Source organism: Equus quagga, chromosome 7 (genome assembly GCF_021613505.1).
Source record: "Equus quagga isolate Etosha38 chromosome 7, UCLA_HA_Equagga_1.0, whole genome shotgun sequence".
In the NCBI taxonomy this organism is placed as follows: domain Eukaryota; kingdom Metazoa; phylum Chordata; class Mammalia; order Perissodactyla; family Equidae; genus Equus; species Equus quagga.
The window spans coordinates 95,702,560-95,717,743 of record NC_060273.1 but is presented as its reverse complement, the minus strand read 5'-3'; the positions used below and the strand labels follow the sequence as shown (position 1 = coordinate 95,717,743).

The 15,184-nt window shown below is 45.3% G+C and overlaps 1 protein-coding gene across 1 annotated transcript in view; it reads left to right on the top strand.

The window, feature by feature from the left end:
• The first annotated feature begins 6,118 nt into the window (after positions 1-6,118).
• TNFAIP8 (TNF alpha induced protein 8) overlaps positions 6,119-15,184 on the top strand; it is a 110,657-nt gene continuing 101,591 nt past the window's right edge. The window contains exon 1 of the mRNA XM_046668428.1: positions 6,119-6,253. Coding sequence (XP_046524384.1) covers position 6,253 — 1 coding nt within the window. The 5' untranslated portion in view covers positions 6,119-6,252. The remainder of the gene's footprint in view (positions 6,254-15,184) is intronic.

The following is a 15,184-nucleotide window of genomic DNA, read 5'->3' as shown; positions in this document are numbered from 1 at the left end:
AAGACTGGCCCTGAGCTAACATCCCTGCCCATCTTTCTCTACTTTATATGTGGGATGCCTGCCACAGCATGGCTTGCCAAGCGATGCCATGTCCGCACCTGGGATCTGAACCAGCGAACCCCGGGCTGCTGAAGCGGAATGTGTGCACTTAACTGCTGCACCACTGGGCCGGCCCCCATACCGCCTTTTGATTCTCAGAAATTCTGGTATCTCACAAAAGGGATCTACTTGGCGCACCCTTAAATCTTTCTGAGATTTTAACGAAAGGACTTACAACCACGATCTTTCTATGTCTTTACTCTGAGACAATCTCTAATCTACCACAAAAATGAATAAATTATTTTAAAAAACCCACGAGACCATTGTTATGTAAACGGAGAGAGACAGGCTCCTGTGCACATAGAGAGAGAGAGAGCTCATACTTAGAAGTAACTAGCACATCAACTCTTTACTCTTAAGGTTGGTAATGAGAAGGAAAGAAGTGAGGCTATGGGAGGAAAACAGCATGGGAGTCAGAACTCACTAGGTGAGGGTGGTATACTTGGAGTACTTCAGAACTAAGGTGGGAGCCTTGCTTGTTTAAAATCAAGTAAAGCATTGCCAACTTGGGCTAGCATTTCATGGGTGTAAGTACACAAGAGAACTCTATCAATGGAGCCAGGAATTTAGGCCATATTTAGAGAAAAAGGCTTTCAGAGTAGAATTGTGCAGCCAAAGACAAGACAAAACAAAACTAGCCTTTGTAGTATTTGGGATAGGCTCAAGTGAGATTTGAGATGGTCAAAAAGGAGAAAATAGTTCAGGTGAGGAATAACCCACATAGACAAAGATTCCAGTGGTGCAATCACAGAAAAATAAGGATAGCTAGGGGCAGCATTATAATTTATATAAAGGAATGGCTTAACGGTGAACATCTGGAGAGAGAACTTGGTGTCATGGGGAGTGTGGCTGATCAAATTGGCTAAGGTTGTGGATGAAGTCACCCTTTGATTCAGGCAATCGTTCTAGCAAGCTTTCTTACAAAGAGGAATGTTTTAGTGACTATCATAGGAGGTAAGTAATTCTAAATAAGAGTAAAAATACTCTGAAGAAGGAATAATCACTAGTGATATGTAATAGCTAGGTGTAGGGGGTTGTGGTCTATGGAAGTAATACGAAAAGATCATTGATTCCAAAATGTTGATTTTTTTTCTATCCCTGAGCTTTCTATCCCTTTGCATGATATTGAACAATTCACTTTCTCTACCCAATCTGCACCTTGACTTCTGTTAGGAAAAACATCTATTCTCTACCTTACACATATGGTTACTTTAAGGACAAGATTACGTGTTATGATAATGCTCTGAAAAGAAATAGGACTGGAAAGACTATTGAAGCAGTGGCCCATAGCTAATGATTTTGGAGGATGGCCATGTTTTGAATCAGACATGATCATTGATCACTCCCATGAAAATGTAGTTAAAGGACAAACAAACCTTTTCTACTTGGTTGGATGCAACCTCTCCTGGGAAATCTTCCCCTTTCCCCCAGGAAATGAGTCACTTCCACTTTCCTCCCAGAGTATTTATGCTTACATTTGTATTGCACACATCACAGTGTCATGTACTTATTTCCTTACACTCAAAAAGAGGAGGCTGGCACTGAGTAAGCAGAGTAAAGGCTTGAAGCAAGAGAAGAATGCAAGAGAAAACTGGGTCAGAAGATTTTAAACTTTACAACTTTGTGTAAAGTTAGTTCCTATACGTTCAGTTAGGCAGAAGCAAAAATAGAAGGTATGCACAGAGGTATTTTTGGCATGCAGCTGGAGTTCGAGCTATCTCTACTTCAGGTGACTTATAGGGTTTTGTTTTTTTGGTCCCAGAGGGTCCATTAATCCAAACATAGCTGCAATTATTTTAAAATACATTTAGCCATTGAATAGTGGACTAGTTATTAGGAGCTTCCTAGATTGTAATACATTTTTATGACCCCTAAATTGGAAATATTCAAGAGCTAGTTTGAAAATGAAATGATCTAAGTATCTATTGACCCAAGTAAGATAGGAAAGTTAATTACCTTAACTTCTGAATATTATCACACTACTAAATAAGGTAGAGTCCTATATCTTTACCAGAGTTAAAGGGAAGGAACACATAGTTCTTTGATAACAGGGAGGTAAGTTTCTGAGATTGTAGAGGTCCCTCTCCCAGCCCCCTAAAAGTAAGCACTGAGGCAGTGGCCACTCGGCATTGTTTCTACTATTAGCGCTTATGGTCTTTCAGGTCTAGATAGCCCTAGAAAAGTGAGTTCTGCTGAGAGAAGGTGGTAGGGTCCATGGAGAATTTTAAATTTTATATTATTCTTTAATTTTAGTATTTTTATGTTTTGCAGGGTAAGTATAGAAATTGAGAGGCTGAGGATAAAAAAGAAGAGATGTTTAATAGAATGCAGCCCCTGTAGATAGAAGAAAGGGCTGAGGGAGCACTAGAGAACTGGTGAATGGGTTTGCTTTGATTCACTGGGATGAGAGGAAAGGAAGTCAAGACAAGTATGGATGCATATGATACTTTCAGTGGCAGGGTACGAAGTCAAGAAAACTGTCTACTGATTTTTTTTTAATTTATTTTTTTATTTTTTGAGGAAGATCAGCCATTAGCTAACATCTGCTGCCAATCCTCCTCTTTTTGCTGAGGGAGTCTGGCCCTGAGCTAACAACCATGCCCATCTTCCTCTACTTTATATGTGAGACGCCTACCACAGCATGGCTTGCCACTTGGTGCCATGTCCGCACCTGCGATCCGAGCCAGCAAACCCTGGGCTGCCACAGCGGAGCATGTGCTCTTAACCGCTACACCACCAGGCCCTCCCCTGTCTATTGATTATCTGTATATTTTCCATGAAATAGGAGATATGATCATATATCAAGAGCAGGAAGCGTAAGGGTTGGGAAAGCTGTCTTGAGGAAAGGGGCAAAGATTGACCCCCCTTCTTATTTCCATCCATGATGTGGGAGAATATTCAGGCTTCATGAAGACTTAGCTGAAATTAGAGGTCATGAATCTGAGGAGCATCAAGTTTCACATTTTTGGGTTCTTCTTAAGTAACCCATATGAAAAATGTGGATGGTTAGAAAGATTTGCCAGGTGAGTACAAGAAAAGGACTATGGGGTAAAGAAATACAAGGCACTAGCATTGAGTGACTGAAGTGTTGGTTCTTGGGGTTAGGCTGGGTAGAAAAGGAAGCCGACTGGGAGAAATGCAAGTCTACGTGAGGTAGAGGAACAATGTGGGGCCAAGGATGAGAGGCTGAGTGTTGGAGACAAAGATTACAGAATCTTTATAAAGATAAAGGAGAAGGGTCCTCTGGGGATTACTGCCCCAGGGTGCAGCTGGGGACAAGAGAGACTAAAAGGAAGCAATTGTGAAAGTTACCGGGGTTGAGGTTGAAGACACCATGACATCCTGGCTGACTCTCATAGCAGTCATGCAGATGGGGCTCCTCGTTAAGGCTTTGTCCAAAGTAATCCACCATACAAAGGGGAGATCCAGTATTAGAACTCTCAGTTGGTGGTGAGAAATATCACAGCCCGTGGGCATTCAAGGATTGTTTCTAATTGTTTGCGAGTGGGAGAGGCTGGGAGGTATACAAACCCTTTTAATCCTAATTTAGTTGCATCACTGTAGACTCAAAAAGTATTTAGAAAGTAATTGCCTTTGTCCCTCTCTGCACTGGGCAGCACCACCAAAGTGTGAGCCTGCTAATCCAGAAACCCTTTAAATTGACCTAGATGACTCTTTTCCTCCCCCATCCCCCACATCCTATCAATCTCCAGGGCCTGTGTAAATCATGAATTCACTTTCTTTCTGTCCATGTAGTTTAGGCCCTCAGCATCTGTATTCCATTCCTATTATTGCCACAACAAATTGCCACCAGTGTAGGGATTTAAAACAATACAAATTTATTATTTTACAGTTCTATAGGTCTCACTAGGAGAAAATCAAAGGGTCAGAGAGCTGAATTCCTTTTGGAGGCTCTAAGGGAGGATCCATTTCCTTGCTCATTTGGGTTATTGGCAGAATTCAGTTCCTTGTGGTTGTAGGATGGAGATTGTCATTTTTTGATGGCTGAGGTTCATTCCCAGCTTCTAGAGGCCACCCACATTCCTTGGCTCCTGGCCCAGATAGAGTCCCTCTCATACTTTTACCCTCTCCCACTCTTTTTCCACTCTGTGGGACTCATATGATTAGGTTAGATCCACCCAAATAATCCAGGATAATCTCCCGGTCTCAATGTGTTTAACCTTAATCTCATCTGTAAAGTCCCTTCTGCTGTGTAAGGTAACTTATTCACAGGTTCCGGGGTTGGGGGGGGGGGGGGTGCTTAGGGAGTGGACATGTTTCCTGGAGTCATTCTGCCTACCACAACATCCCAACCTGACATATTTCAATAACTTCATAAGCAAGTTTCCTGGCCCTGGCATTCTCTATGCTGTTTTCAGATTAACTTTTCTAGAACAACATTTGACATGTTTCCCATGCTTAAAATCCTCTGGCTTTCTACTAACCAAGGGTCAAATTAATATTCTTTAGCTCCTATAGAAAGACAGTATTTGGATTTGGTCCTTTTCTATTGTTTTAGCTTCATTCCAATCACCACTTCTTCCCCAACCCTTCTTAGTGCTTGAAAAATGTTTACTGTGTCTGTTCTCCACCTATAGCTGCTTGTGAAGCTCCCACTCCCTTCTTTTAAACCCAGCTCACACATCATCTTCAGGAAGATCTTCCTGATGCTCCATGCCTTTAGCTATAACCACAGTGTCCTCTTCTAAACATCTCTAAACCTTGTGTATATTCCTGTTTGGGACATTAAACCCAAATGTGTTGTGATTTTTGTCTATTTCACCTATCAAGTGTTTATTTCCCTGTCTCTCAACCATACTTTGCCACTTCCTAAATGTGTAACTTTAATCAGGCTATCTTACCTCACTATACCTCCTTTTCCCTTTGTAAAATTAAGGTAGTTATAGGATCTACATTATAGGTTATTTTAAGGATTAGAACAGGACCTACAGATCTTAAGTTTTGCTGTATTATTACTATTTCCAGCCCTCTGCACAGAGTCATCATGTACAGGTGCTTAATGGATGTGTATGTTATGGATAGTTTTATCGCATACCCACGAAGGTCCAGCTTTCTTGCCTTTGAGAATGGCTCCGGGTCAGGGCTCCTCAGCAGAAGTAAGGCCCAGGTTCTGCCCCATCCCAGTGGAGAGCTAGGCTTTGGCTCCACGGGCAGGGGCAGTCAAAGAGAACTCCGTGGGGTGGCTGACACTGGACTGGCTTCCCCGGAGCCAATGAGACTTTAACTCCGAGAGGAAGCCCTGCATCCTCCGCGAACGGAAACCAGAAATCACGAGCGCGTCAGACAACGCCACAAAGACTTGAGGACAGGAAAGGCTAAAAAGCCAAAAAAAAAAAAAAAAAAGAGGCGGGATTGAGGGGTTTATACGGATAATAATAATAATAAATCGCAACAGACGCTAACATTCATGTGTACTTGTTATGTGCCAGGCACGGAGCAAACATGCATGAGCTCGTTTAACCGTCTCAACACGCTCATTTGGTATCTCATTTTTACAACTGAAGAAACTTGAGAGATCTGAAGGATAACATCTTTGCGTATCTTCCAAGCCAGTCCTGGCCCCTGGATCCCAGGGGTCTCGCCTCGCAGTCCGGATCCAGCGCTCAGGCCGCCGCTCAGCCCTCCTGTGGGTTCTCCGGAGCACAGGCTGGTCCCGACCCCCTGGGTCAGGCCGGTCCGCCCCATCCCAGCTGCCAGACTCCTCCCTACCGCCCCGCCCCAGGCCTCGTAGATGCTTCTCCTAGCCCGGCCGCTCCTCCTCTCCCGCGCCTCCCCTGCCGCTCCGCTCCTCCTCCCTGGCACGCTCCGCCCCCGACCGGCCGGCTCCCCCTCCTCGGCCGGCTCTGCCTCCAGGCTCCTAGTGCGTCCTCTAGGCCCCGCCCCCGCCTCCCTAGAGCCTCCCCAGCCCCGCCCCTGGCTCCTCCTCCCCCGGCCCGCCTCGGCGGCTCCGCTCCTCCTCCCCGGCCTGCCCCGCCCCCGGCCCCTGGCTCCTTTCCTCCCGCCGGCCCTATCCCGCGCTCGGCTGACCGGTCCGCGGGAGCCCGCGAGCGTTAGAGCGACTAGGGGACTCCGCGCCGTCCGATCGCCCAGCTCGCCTCTGAGTGTCCCGGCGCCACCGCGCCCCCTCTTCCGAGTAAGTGCCTCCTGGGCTCGCCGGTCCCGTACACACCCTCGCCGGGCTTTCCCGGCCGCTGGGCTGCACGCTGCTCCTTGGGGCGCGCTTTCCGCTCACCTAGAGTTTTGGGAGTGAGTGAGTGTGAGTGGGTGTGAGTAGGTGAATGTGAGCGAGTGTGTGTAAGGGTGTGTGCAGGCGCGCACAGCCCCGGAAACTCCCCGGAGTTTTACCCAGTTCCTGCGTTGCAGCAACAATCTGAGACCTCCGGCGAGGGGTCCTTACCGACTCGGATCGATCCCCTAGCTTCCACCTCCTGCCCTGAGCGCCACTCGCTGTTCCTTCCTTCGTCAACGCGGCCCCTGCAATGTGTCACGCCCTCCTGGTAACAGCTCATGCTATCGAAAGGACTGCCCGGGTTATCAGGATGCCCCAGATTGCAGACCGAGATGCTGGTATGAGATTGTAATCCAACCCTGAATTGTAAAACCGGCAGGGACGAGAGTTTTTGGTGGATATCCTTTGAAGAAGAAAGTTGTGTGTGTGCGTGTGTCCTTGCGCGCGCGTGTGACTCTGGAGCCCTCAGCACCTGATGCAAGAACACCTGATGAACTCCCTCTGACCCAGGAGAGTTCAAGACCACGCTGACCAACCAGGCTTGGGCACCTAAAGGGTGTTTATTGGTTCAGTGACATCGTATTTCTAAAGCCAACTTATTTCCTAAAACACAGCACTAGGTAGAAAGAGCAGTAGTACCCTGAGGGAATCATGGAAGGAGGGAGACACGAGTTGAGTGCCCAGTGTTGAAACAACAAAATCCTTGGGTTACTTAAGACTGATAATTCCATCCCTCCATAAATTACTTTTTGGGGAGTCAATACTATCTTAATGTGGGGCATATTTAAAAAAATATACACCAGCCTGCACTTTTAAAAAGTTGAATCACTGCCGCTAATTGAGAGCAGTACTGTACTTGAGTCCATCCATAAAAGGATTCCCTGGTTGCTGAGATCCCATCCAATTCTAACAGTCTCTGAATTTTTCTATATCTGTTTATTCTTGCTATGTTCTTGTTGTGTGAATGGAGATCCCCATAAAATCTCCCCGCTTCCTTGATAAGACTTCATTTAAGACATGCTGGTAGGGAAATGACAGGTTGAGTAGAAATTATTCACTGAGGTGTAAGGATAACAAAACTATGTGGCTAAAGAAATAACCAGAACAGAGCAGCCTTTAAGTTGCCGTCGGGCATGGGCATATGAAAGTTAGAGCTGATAAATCACTTTAAGTGCTGTTTATCGCAGCAGATATTTTTATCCTGGTTTGAATCCTTTGTTACACAAAAGTGTTTCCACAGTGTTTTAACTAAGGAAACATTATGCTTTGAAATGTAAACATATGACTCCATCTCTCTTTAAGGAAAGAAATAATTATCACACTTAATTAAACACCTGGAACCATTTATTGCCACCTTCTAATTAGATCTGTCAGGGGGAGTTAAGTCAGCAAGTTATTGTTAATATTGTGGCTGGTCACAAAATTAGCTGTTTTGTAGATTTTTGGGATGCCTGTTCTCCTCCATAAGCACTAATTGCCTCCCCCACCCCTTGCCCACCTTTTGACTTTTACCTGTAATTTGAGTAATAAAGTTTAGGGGAGCGGACTATGTCCTACCTCCCAGTAAAATATGAATACCTTAGATACTGAGTGTTTCGTGTGAAGCTCTTTACATTAACAGACATAGGCCTTATAAGCCATTATATTCGTCTAGATTATCTGATAATTTAAGAATCATTAATAAGTTATTGAATATAAGGAAGTTCCCCTGAAAGTATGGTGATCCTGCACAAATGGGTCTTTACAATTTTGTCTTTAGGGGAGACTTTTAATCAATTGTGTCTTTTGTTCTGGTGTGTTTAAATTTAACGAGAAGAGGGGTGTTGTGAGCTGGAAAATCTTCTCATCTTCGTTGTCTGTTAATTTTCTGTTTCTGACTGTATTGCTAGATATAATCTCCTCTGTGTCGTGAGGTGTTATGAGGACAGGCTCTTCTGGGGTCCCAAAAGAATGGCAGAAACTGAGCGTGAACAGGCACGCTGCAAGGGCCAGGAACAGTATTTTCTGAGGCCTGTACTCTGCAATTCTTCGTTCTGTTGAAATTGGAGGAAAGGGTGTGTGGAGAGAAATGATTGCATCCAACAGTTCTCATTAGGAAATGCCATGGGGGGAGGAGCGGATGGCCAGGTGGTTTATGGCTTGGGGAACTTCAGAGAGCTTGCTAATCCTTGATGTTGAGTCTGCCACAGTGCCAGGCTCTACAGAGGTGTCATAGTTAGTTGATCCAGTTAGTCCTTTTCTGCTTGGGATAGCCCCTTGGGAGTAACACATTATCTTCTTGGAGATTTCATTGTACTCAGTCAGAATTGAGCTTTGCTTCCACACCCTGCAGAGTAGTCCCGTCCCCACCCCCTCCATTTTTCCCTGGTACAAATTGTAGAGACTGAAGATGGGATAACCTCCAGGAGGCAGGGGAGTGGCAGTGATAACAAATAAGGGCCTCCTGGTTTCTCACGGAGGGGAAACGGAGTGTTAGAACAACCCCAGTACCAGGGGCACTGGCTTGGGCAATGGGGACATGCCCCGGGGCCAACCTGGATGGAAAGTGGACTTTTTGCCCCCATTTGGCATTCACAGAGAATCAGCTCTGATGCAGAAGTTAAGGGAAGGCACTGTGTGAGCAAGTTAACTTTTCTCACCCCACCCCTCCTCATGCTGCCCACATCCTGCATTTAATACCAAATGCACACAAGAACCCAACAAACCCCAAAAGGCAGCTTTTAACGTCCCACCTTATGTTTCCCCGTGGGTAACAGTTTACTTCCCGCTCTCCTGTCACTGGCTTTGATGACTGTGCCACTGAGGTCTGAGCCAACTGCAGTTTCTAGACTTTTGTCCATCAGTGGTGCTTCCCAGTAGCTGAAAATGGATGATTCATCGAGGGTTAAAATAATTCAGTGAACCTTGTTGCAAAATGTAAATGAGGTCAAATAGTATCCAGTGGATGTCAGTTTGCATGCTATGTTTTAACCTTAAGGGGAAGACGTGAGCTGAAAGTAGAGGGTAGATAATTCTAGAATGTGAGAGGCAAGAGGCACCTTAGAAACCCTCTGGCACATGAATCTTAGACCATAACATTTGCTGTCATACAAGTTATACAAATTTGGAGGGGCATCCCCTCTGTCCAGCTTGCAAGGTGAACACCATTCATTCATGCAGCAGGCGTTTATTGAGTTCCTACTGTGTGCATGGCACTGCAAAACCCTCTCATGTTCACATGAAGGTTTAGGATCCAAGAGAACTAGTGACTTGCAGAAAAATGTTTATTAATAAGAACAAGTCCCTGAAGATAACTTAACAGTGGCAAAAATGGGTTCAGAATTTTTCTGTGTTTCACAAAAGAAAGTTAAAGGCACTTCTTAGGACAGTAGAAGAACAATTTTTTTTTTTGAGGAAGATTAGCCCTGAGCTAAGAACAATTTTTAAAGTATTTTTATTTCTCAATAATAAGAAACATTTCTTCTGATGTCTGTTTCAAATAACCGGGGGTATAACTGCAGTAAACCTGATCCACAGAATTTTGTTTTCTTGGCCTTTCATGTCAAGCATAGAAGTCACCTGAGCAACGTGTATGAAAATGTCACAGGCTCGGCAATAATCCAATAACACCCACTTATCCTTTTAGAGAGCAGTTGCTTTTTCTCTAGAAGCAAGTATTTATGCTTCAGAACCAAGGTAGCAGAGGTTCGGAACCAGCTGCAAAGCTGGATGGGCGTCAACAAGTTTGTTTTCCTAGGGTTGTGCTTTTTCAAATAGAACAAGAAGGGTAATAGACCAACATGGTGATATTTCTCTGCAAGTGACTGGAGGCTAGGCACACAGCAATCTTCCCCACCAAAAAGGAAAAAAAAAAGGTGTGAGAGGTCACAGGAATGGGACTCCCCTGGTGTACCCCAAGCTGACTTATAAACAAATCAAGATTTGTTTCTTTCATATCAGAGAAGGGAATTAAGTCCAAAATTCCATTTGTTGTAGTTTCCTTAAACACTGGGAATAAAGATGACTTTTAGTTTAGTCAAGAAGTGGTTGGTTGACATGACTGCTGGAATCAGCTGTTCATGTCTCGGCCACCAATGGCTGTGTAGTGACTTTGGACAATCTACTTAAGCTTTCTGAGCCTGTTTCTTCTCCTAAAAACGGGGGATAGTATTTACATCATAGGATTGTTGTGTGAATTAAACTGGAATGTTCCTCTCCTGTTGTCCAATATGCAGAAGGCACCCAGCAAGTGGTACACTTTGTTAGATTGGCCAGATCGGTCTCATTTCAAGAGGATGGCGTTTGTATGGGGTCGTAGTAGAGTAGAGAGGGAGAGTGGTAACTTGTACCACATGTGCTTTAGCATGATCTTTTTTTCTTCTAATAATGCCGGAGGAGCCCCCACAGTGGGGTGAATAGAGCACAATTTCAATGACTCCCAGCTGCAGGGTCACGTGATTACAGAGGGATGTCTTGCTGCTGCTGCTCGAGAGAAATGAGCCAGAGCAGAGCATCTGGGATTTATGTGTCTGAGCATGAAGATGAGCTGTGGCATCCACTGGGCCTCCCCGTACGTGAGGGGAGCTTTTCAAAGACCTATTACAGTTAAGTTGTGAGAGAGAGTTGGCCTTTCACCTCTGGAGGCCCTTGTTTAAAACAGATAGTGTGTGAAACCGGATTATCCAAGACAGACAGGAAGCTATGTCTCAGCTGCCCTTGGTGTCGCAAGGGGACTCGGGCTGGCATGTCTTCAGGGGAAGTTGTGAGACTTCCGGGAGGCAGAGGGCAGGGATGCATCTTCAGGCTTGTTCACTGGGGCCAGCTTTTCTGGGAACATGGCACTCTGTGGGGCACACCGCACACTCATGAATATTTGAAAGGAGCCAAAAAGTAAGAAACAGCCCACCCGGCCAGTCCTTTCCCTAAGCCAGGCTTTTATTCCTTCAAACCAAATTCGTTTCGTTCAAGCCTTCTCCACTCCTAGTATTTTATTTATTTTTGCAAATGAGTTTCTTACAATATCACTCTCAACCAAAGTGAGGGAGACAGAGGCCGTGGTGTGTGCCGTGGAGAGCTCACTGCCCTCATCCTTTCCTGTCTCGGGCTCCTGAGCTGACTGTTCAGTCTCACACACATGCAGGTGCAACAAGGGAATTCCGCAGAAATGCCTCGGTCTTTTGAGAAAACCTGCAGGCACACTGTTGGCAACAGATTGCAAAGTTCAAAACAAGCTTCGATGACTCAAACCTTTAAGAAATAAGTCCAGTACCTGATTCCACAACCCTGTGATCATGAAACGACTCCTTTGTTCTTCCTTCTTCTCTCTTTAAAAAGATCAGGCAGTTTTCTGGGAAATGGCTGGTGTTTGATTAAATACGATCACGGCCCTGGAAGGGCAGAGCAGTCTTGACTTGGGGATGGAATGAATTCCTCTTCCTTGGTGTAGCGATAGGCACCCGGGGACTCATGGAGTCTGCCTGGACCAGGTGAATGAGCTCAGACCTCCCCCAGCCTCTGGCGATGGCCTCTGTGTTGCCATGCTTAGCCATTTTGCTCCTTTGCTTTTATGACCTGGACTGACTGAGGGTGCCTGAATGGATGGCTGCTAACACCTGCAGGGTCAGAGACCATGTATCCACAGGGCGCCTCCCAAGGAAGTCGGGAGTCCCTGCCCTGTGTGCCGCAGAGGGCATGGTTTGAGACCGTGATCGTCTGGGCAGCCACAAAGGTGATATGCCAAATGAAACTTTGAGCTTGTCCAATGTGCTGCTGTATTTTAGGCCTCATCTAGGGCTCCAGGTCCCAACCTGCTGCAAAGCAGAAGCACCTGGGAAGCTTGATACAAAAGGTATAGATTCTCGGGCTCCACCTACTGCAGCATCACAGAGGCTGAACCTGTGTATTTCTAACACGGCCCCCCGGTGACTGATGCACAGCACCTTGAAAACCCCTAGCCTGGGAGACCAGTTTTAAGTCTGGTTCTGTAAAGAAGATTATTCAGGCAGCAGATGTCTGTAGGAGTTTTTTTTTGTTTTTTTGTTTTTTGGCGGTGGAAAGCAAATCTCTTGAAAGTACAGAGTGGCTTTAGAGTTTAAAGAAGATTAAAATGAACATGCACAAAATGAACACCTGTGTACCCATCCTAAGAACTATAACAAAGTGGTTTTTCAAGTAGGCCTTGATTGGGTTGAAAAATGTTGACCAACAACCAGGTCAAGAACAAAAAATAACAACCAAAACCAGTAGTGGTGTGCCACAAAGAGATCCAGGAATTGAAAGCCATAAAGCAGAGACTCTGGGGAATCTGCTCAGTGTTTATTAATTGAGAGTCTAGATTCTGAGTCACTGGCCATGCTGACAGCATCCTCGAGTGTGCTCGCTGACTTGAGGACACCTCATGTGGCTTTGTAGATCACTGACATGGGATGGGCATCCTTTTTTCAGGAGTGGCCCATATTTGGAGGAGCCCCAGGCCCAAGACTGAGTTGCCAAGTGGCCTCTTTTCCCAGCTCTGGGTCTGTTTGCCTGTCTTGGGGTCCTGGCACCTCTGGGAATCTGTCTTGTTCTCAGAATACCCCTCTCATTTCCTTATAGTGGGCAATGGGAAAATGGAGAACAAACTTTTTTCTTTGAAGCCATCTTGCTGTAATTTCCTTCTTTATCTTCTTTTTTTTTTCTTTTCACATTTTGACTTGTGCTAGTACTTGAGATTTTCTTCCCTCTATATGAATTCTGATCAAGTTTCAAGTTATCATTCTCATAGGGTCCATGGAAATTATAAATAATGGAGGTCTGCTAGTGATGATACATAGTGCTAATTTTAGTAGAACCACTAGTTTTTTCCCTCTAGGTTTAAATATTTGACTAGGGACCAAGAAGTATGAAAATGGACTAATTTGAGTCTTGCCTCAGCCTTCCTCTCTAGACAACCATCCTCCGGGTTTGCTGCCTAGAGTCCAGCACACCAGGGGCCTTCTAGCCTCACAATTTCGGAAAAGTGCAGATGGAGGTTGGGCAGTGACTTGCAGACAGACCACAGGGGCAGAGAATTAAGCAGCCCAGTCTTCCCCTCAGAGTGCATCCCTGGACTCTCAGTTCCCTACAAGCACCTCCACCCCTAATTTACCCTTTAATCAGTCTTCTGTAAGTTCTCTTCCCTTTTATGGTTGCTCTTAGTGTGTGTATATTGATGACAATAAATAATGTACTATATCACTGTATTCGTCAGCTCGGGCTGTCGTAACAGAATGCCACAGACTGGGTGGCTTAAACTGTAGAAATTTATTTCTCACAGTTCTGGAGGCCGGAAGGCCAAGATCAAGGTGTTGGCAGGTTTGGTTTCTCCTGAGGCCTCTCTCCCTGGCTTGCAGATGGCTGTCTTCTTGCTGTATCCTCACACTGCCTTTTCTCCGTGAACACACATCCCTTGTGTCTCTCTTTCTTTTTTTATAAGGTCAGTCATATTGGATTAGGGTACCCTTACGACCTCATTTAACCTTAATTACCTCTTTAAAGGCCCTTTCTCCAAATACAGTCACATTGTGGGTTAGGGCCTCAACATAAGAATCTGGGGGAGCAGGTGGGGGCAGAAATCCAGCTATGACAATCACCTTTGTGAAGGGTATTACAAATAATACCCTTATGTTGTTGTCATATAGTTTGCATCTACTTTGTAGAGTCCTCAGAAATCATGGTTATTATTTATTGTTTACTTTAAACAATTAGCTTTTGAAGAAATTGAAACATGAGAGAAAAGTTTTCCGTAATGATTGACATATTTTCTGTATTTGGGGCTCTTCGCTCTTTCCCGTAGACCCGAGTTTCCATCAGGTTTTTTTTTTTTGGTCTTTCAGCCTGAGGAGCTTCCTTTAACACTTCATGTAGCTCAGTTCTGCTGGAAACAAATTCTCTCAGCTTCTTTTGTATGTGTGCCCTAGTGTCTGTGTGTCCAATTCTCTTCTTATAAGGACACCAGTCAGTTGGATTAGGGCCCACCCTAATGGCTTCATTTTAATTGAATCATGTCTTTAAAGACCATATCTCCAGGGGCTGGCCCCGTGGCCGAGTGGTTAAGTTCGCGCGCTCCGCTGCAGGCGGCCCAGTGTTTCGTTAGTTCAAATCCTGGGCGCGGACATGGCACTGCTCATCAGACCACGCTGAGGCAGCGTCTCACATACCACAGCTAGAAGAACCCACAACAAAGAATATACAACTATGTACCGGGGGGCTTTGGGGAGCAAAAGGAAAAAAATAAAATCTTTAAAAAAAAAAAAAGACTGTATCTCCAAATACAGTCCCATTTTGAGATACTGGGGGTTGGGGCTTCAACATATGAGTTTTGTGGGGATACAGTTCAGCCCATAACAATCAGGATGCTTTAGGCTGCAGGTAAGAGAAAGCCTGACTAATAGTGGTTTGAACAGTAAAGTTATTAAGTTATCTTATGTGAAGGGTAGTCTGGGGTTGGTGCCATTCAGGGTTGAATCAGTGGCTCAAACAATATCGTCTGGGACCAGGTTCCTTCCATTCTTCTGCTCTCCCATCCTTAGCATGTTACCTTTTTTTCTTCAGACTTGCTACCTCATGGGCAGAAAATGGTTTCCTCAGCAATGGGTATGGCACACTCCCCTCAACTTCATTCAAAGGCAGGAAGTGCGTGCGGATGTAGAGAGGAGGGGTGGGACACAGAGAGGGCAGCCATAAATCTGTTCTCTTGTTCATCAGGGGATAAAATCTTTCCTGAAGCATCCTCAGGCCTCAGTGGCCAGAACTAAGTCGTGGCTGCAAGGGAAGCTGTGAAAGTGAGTAGTGGGCGTTGAGGGAAAAGCTCTACTGTGGGAGGTTGGCTGTGCCAAC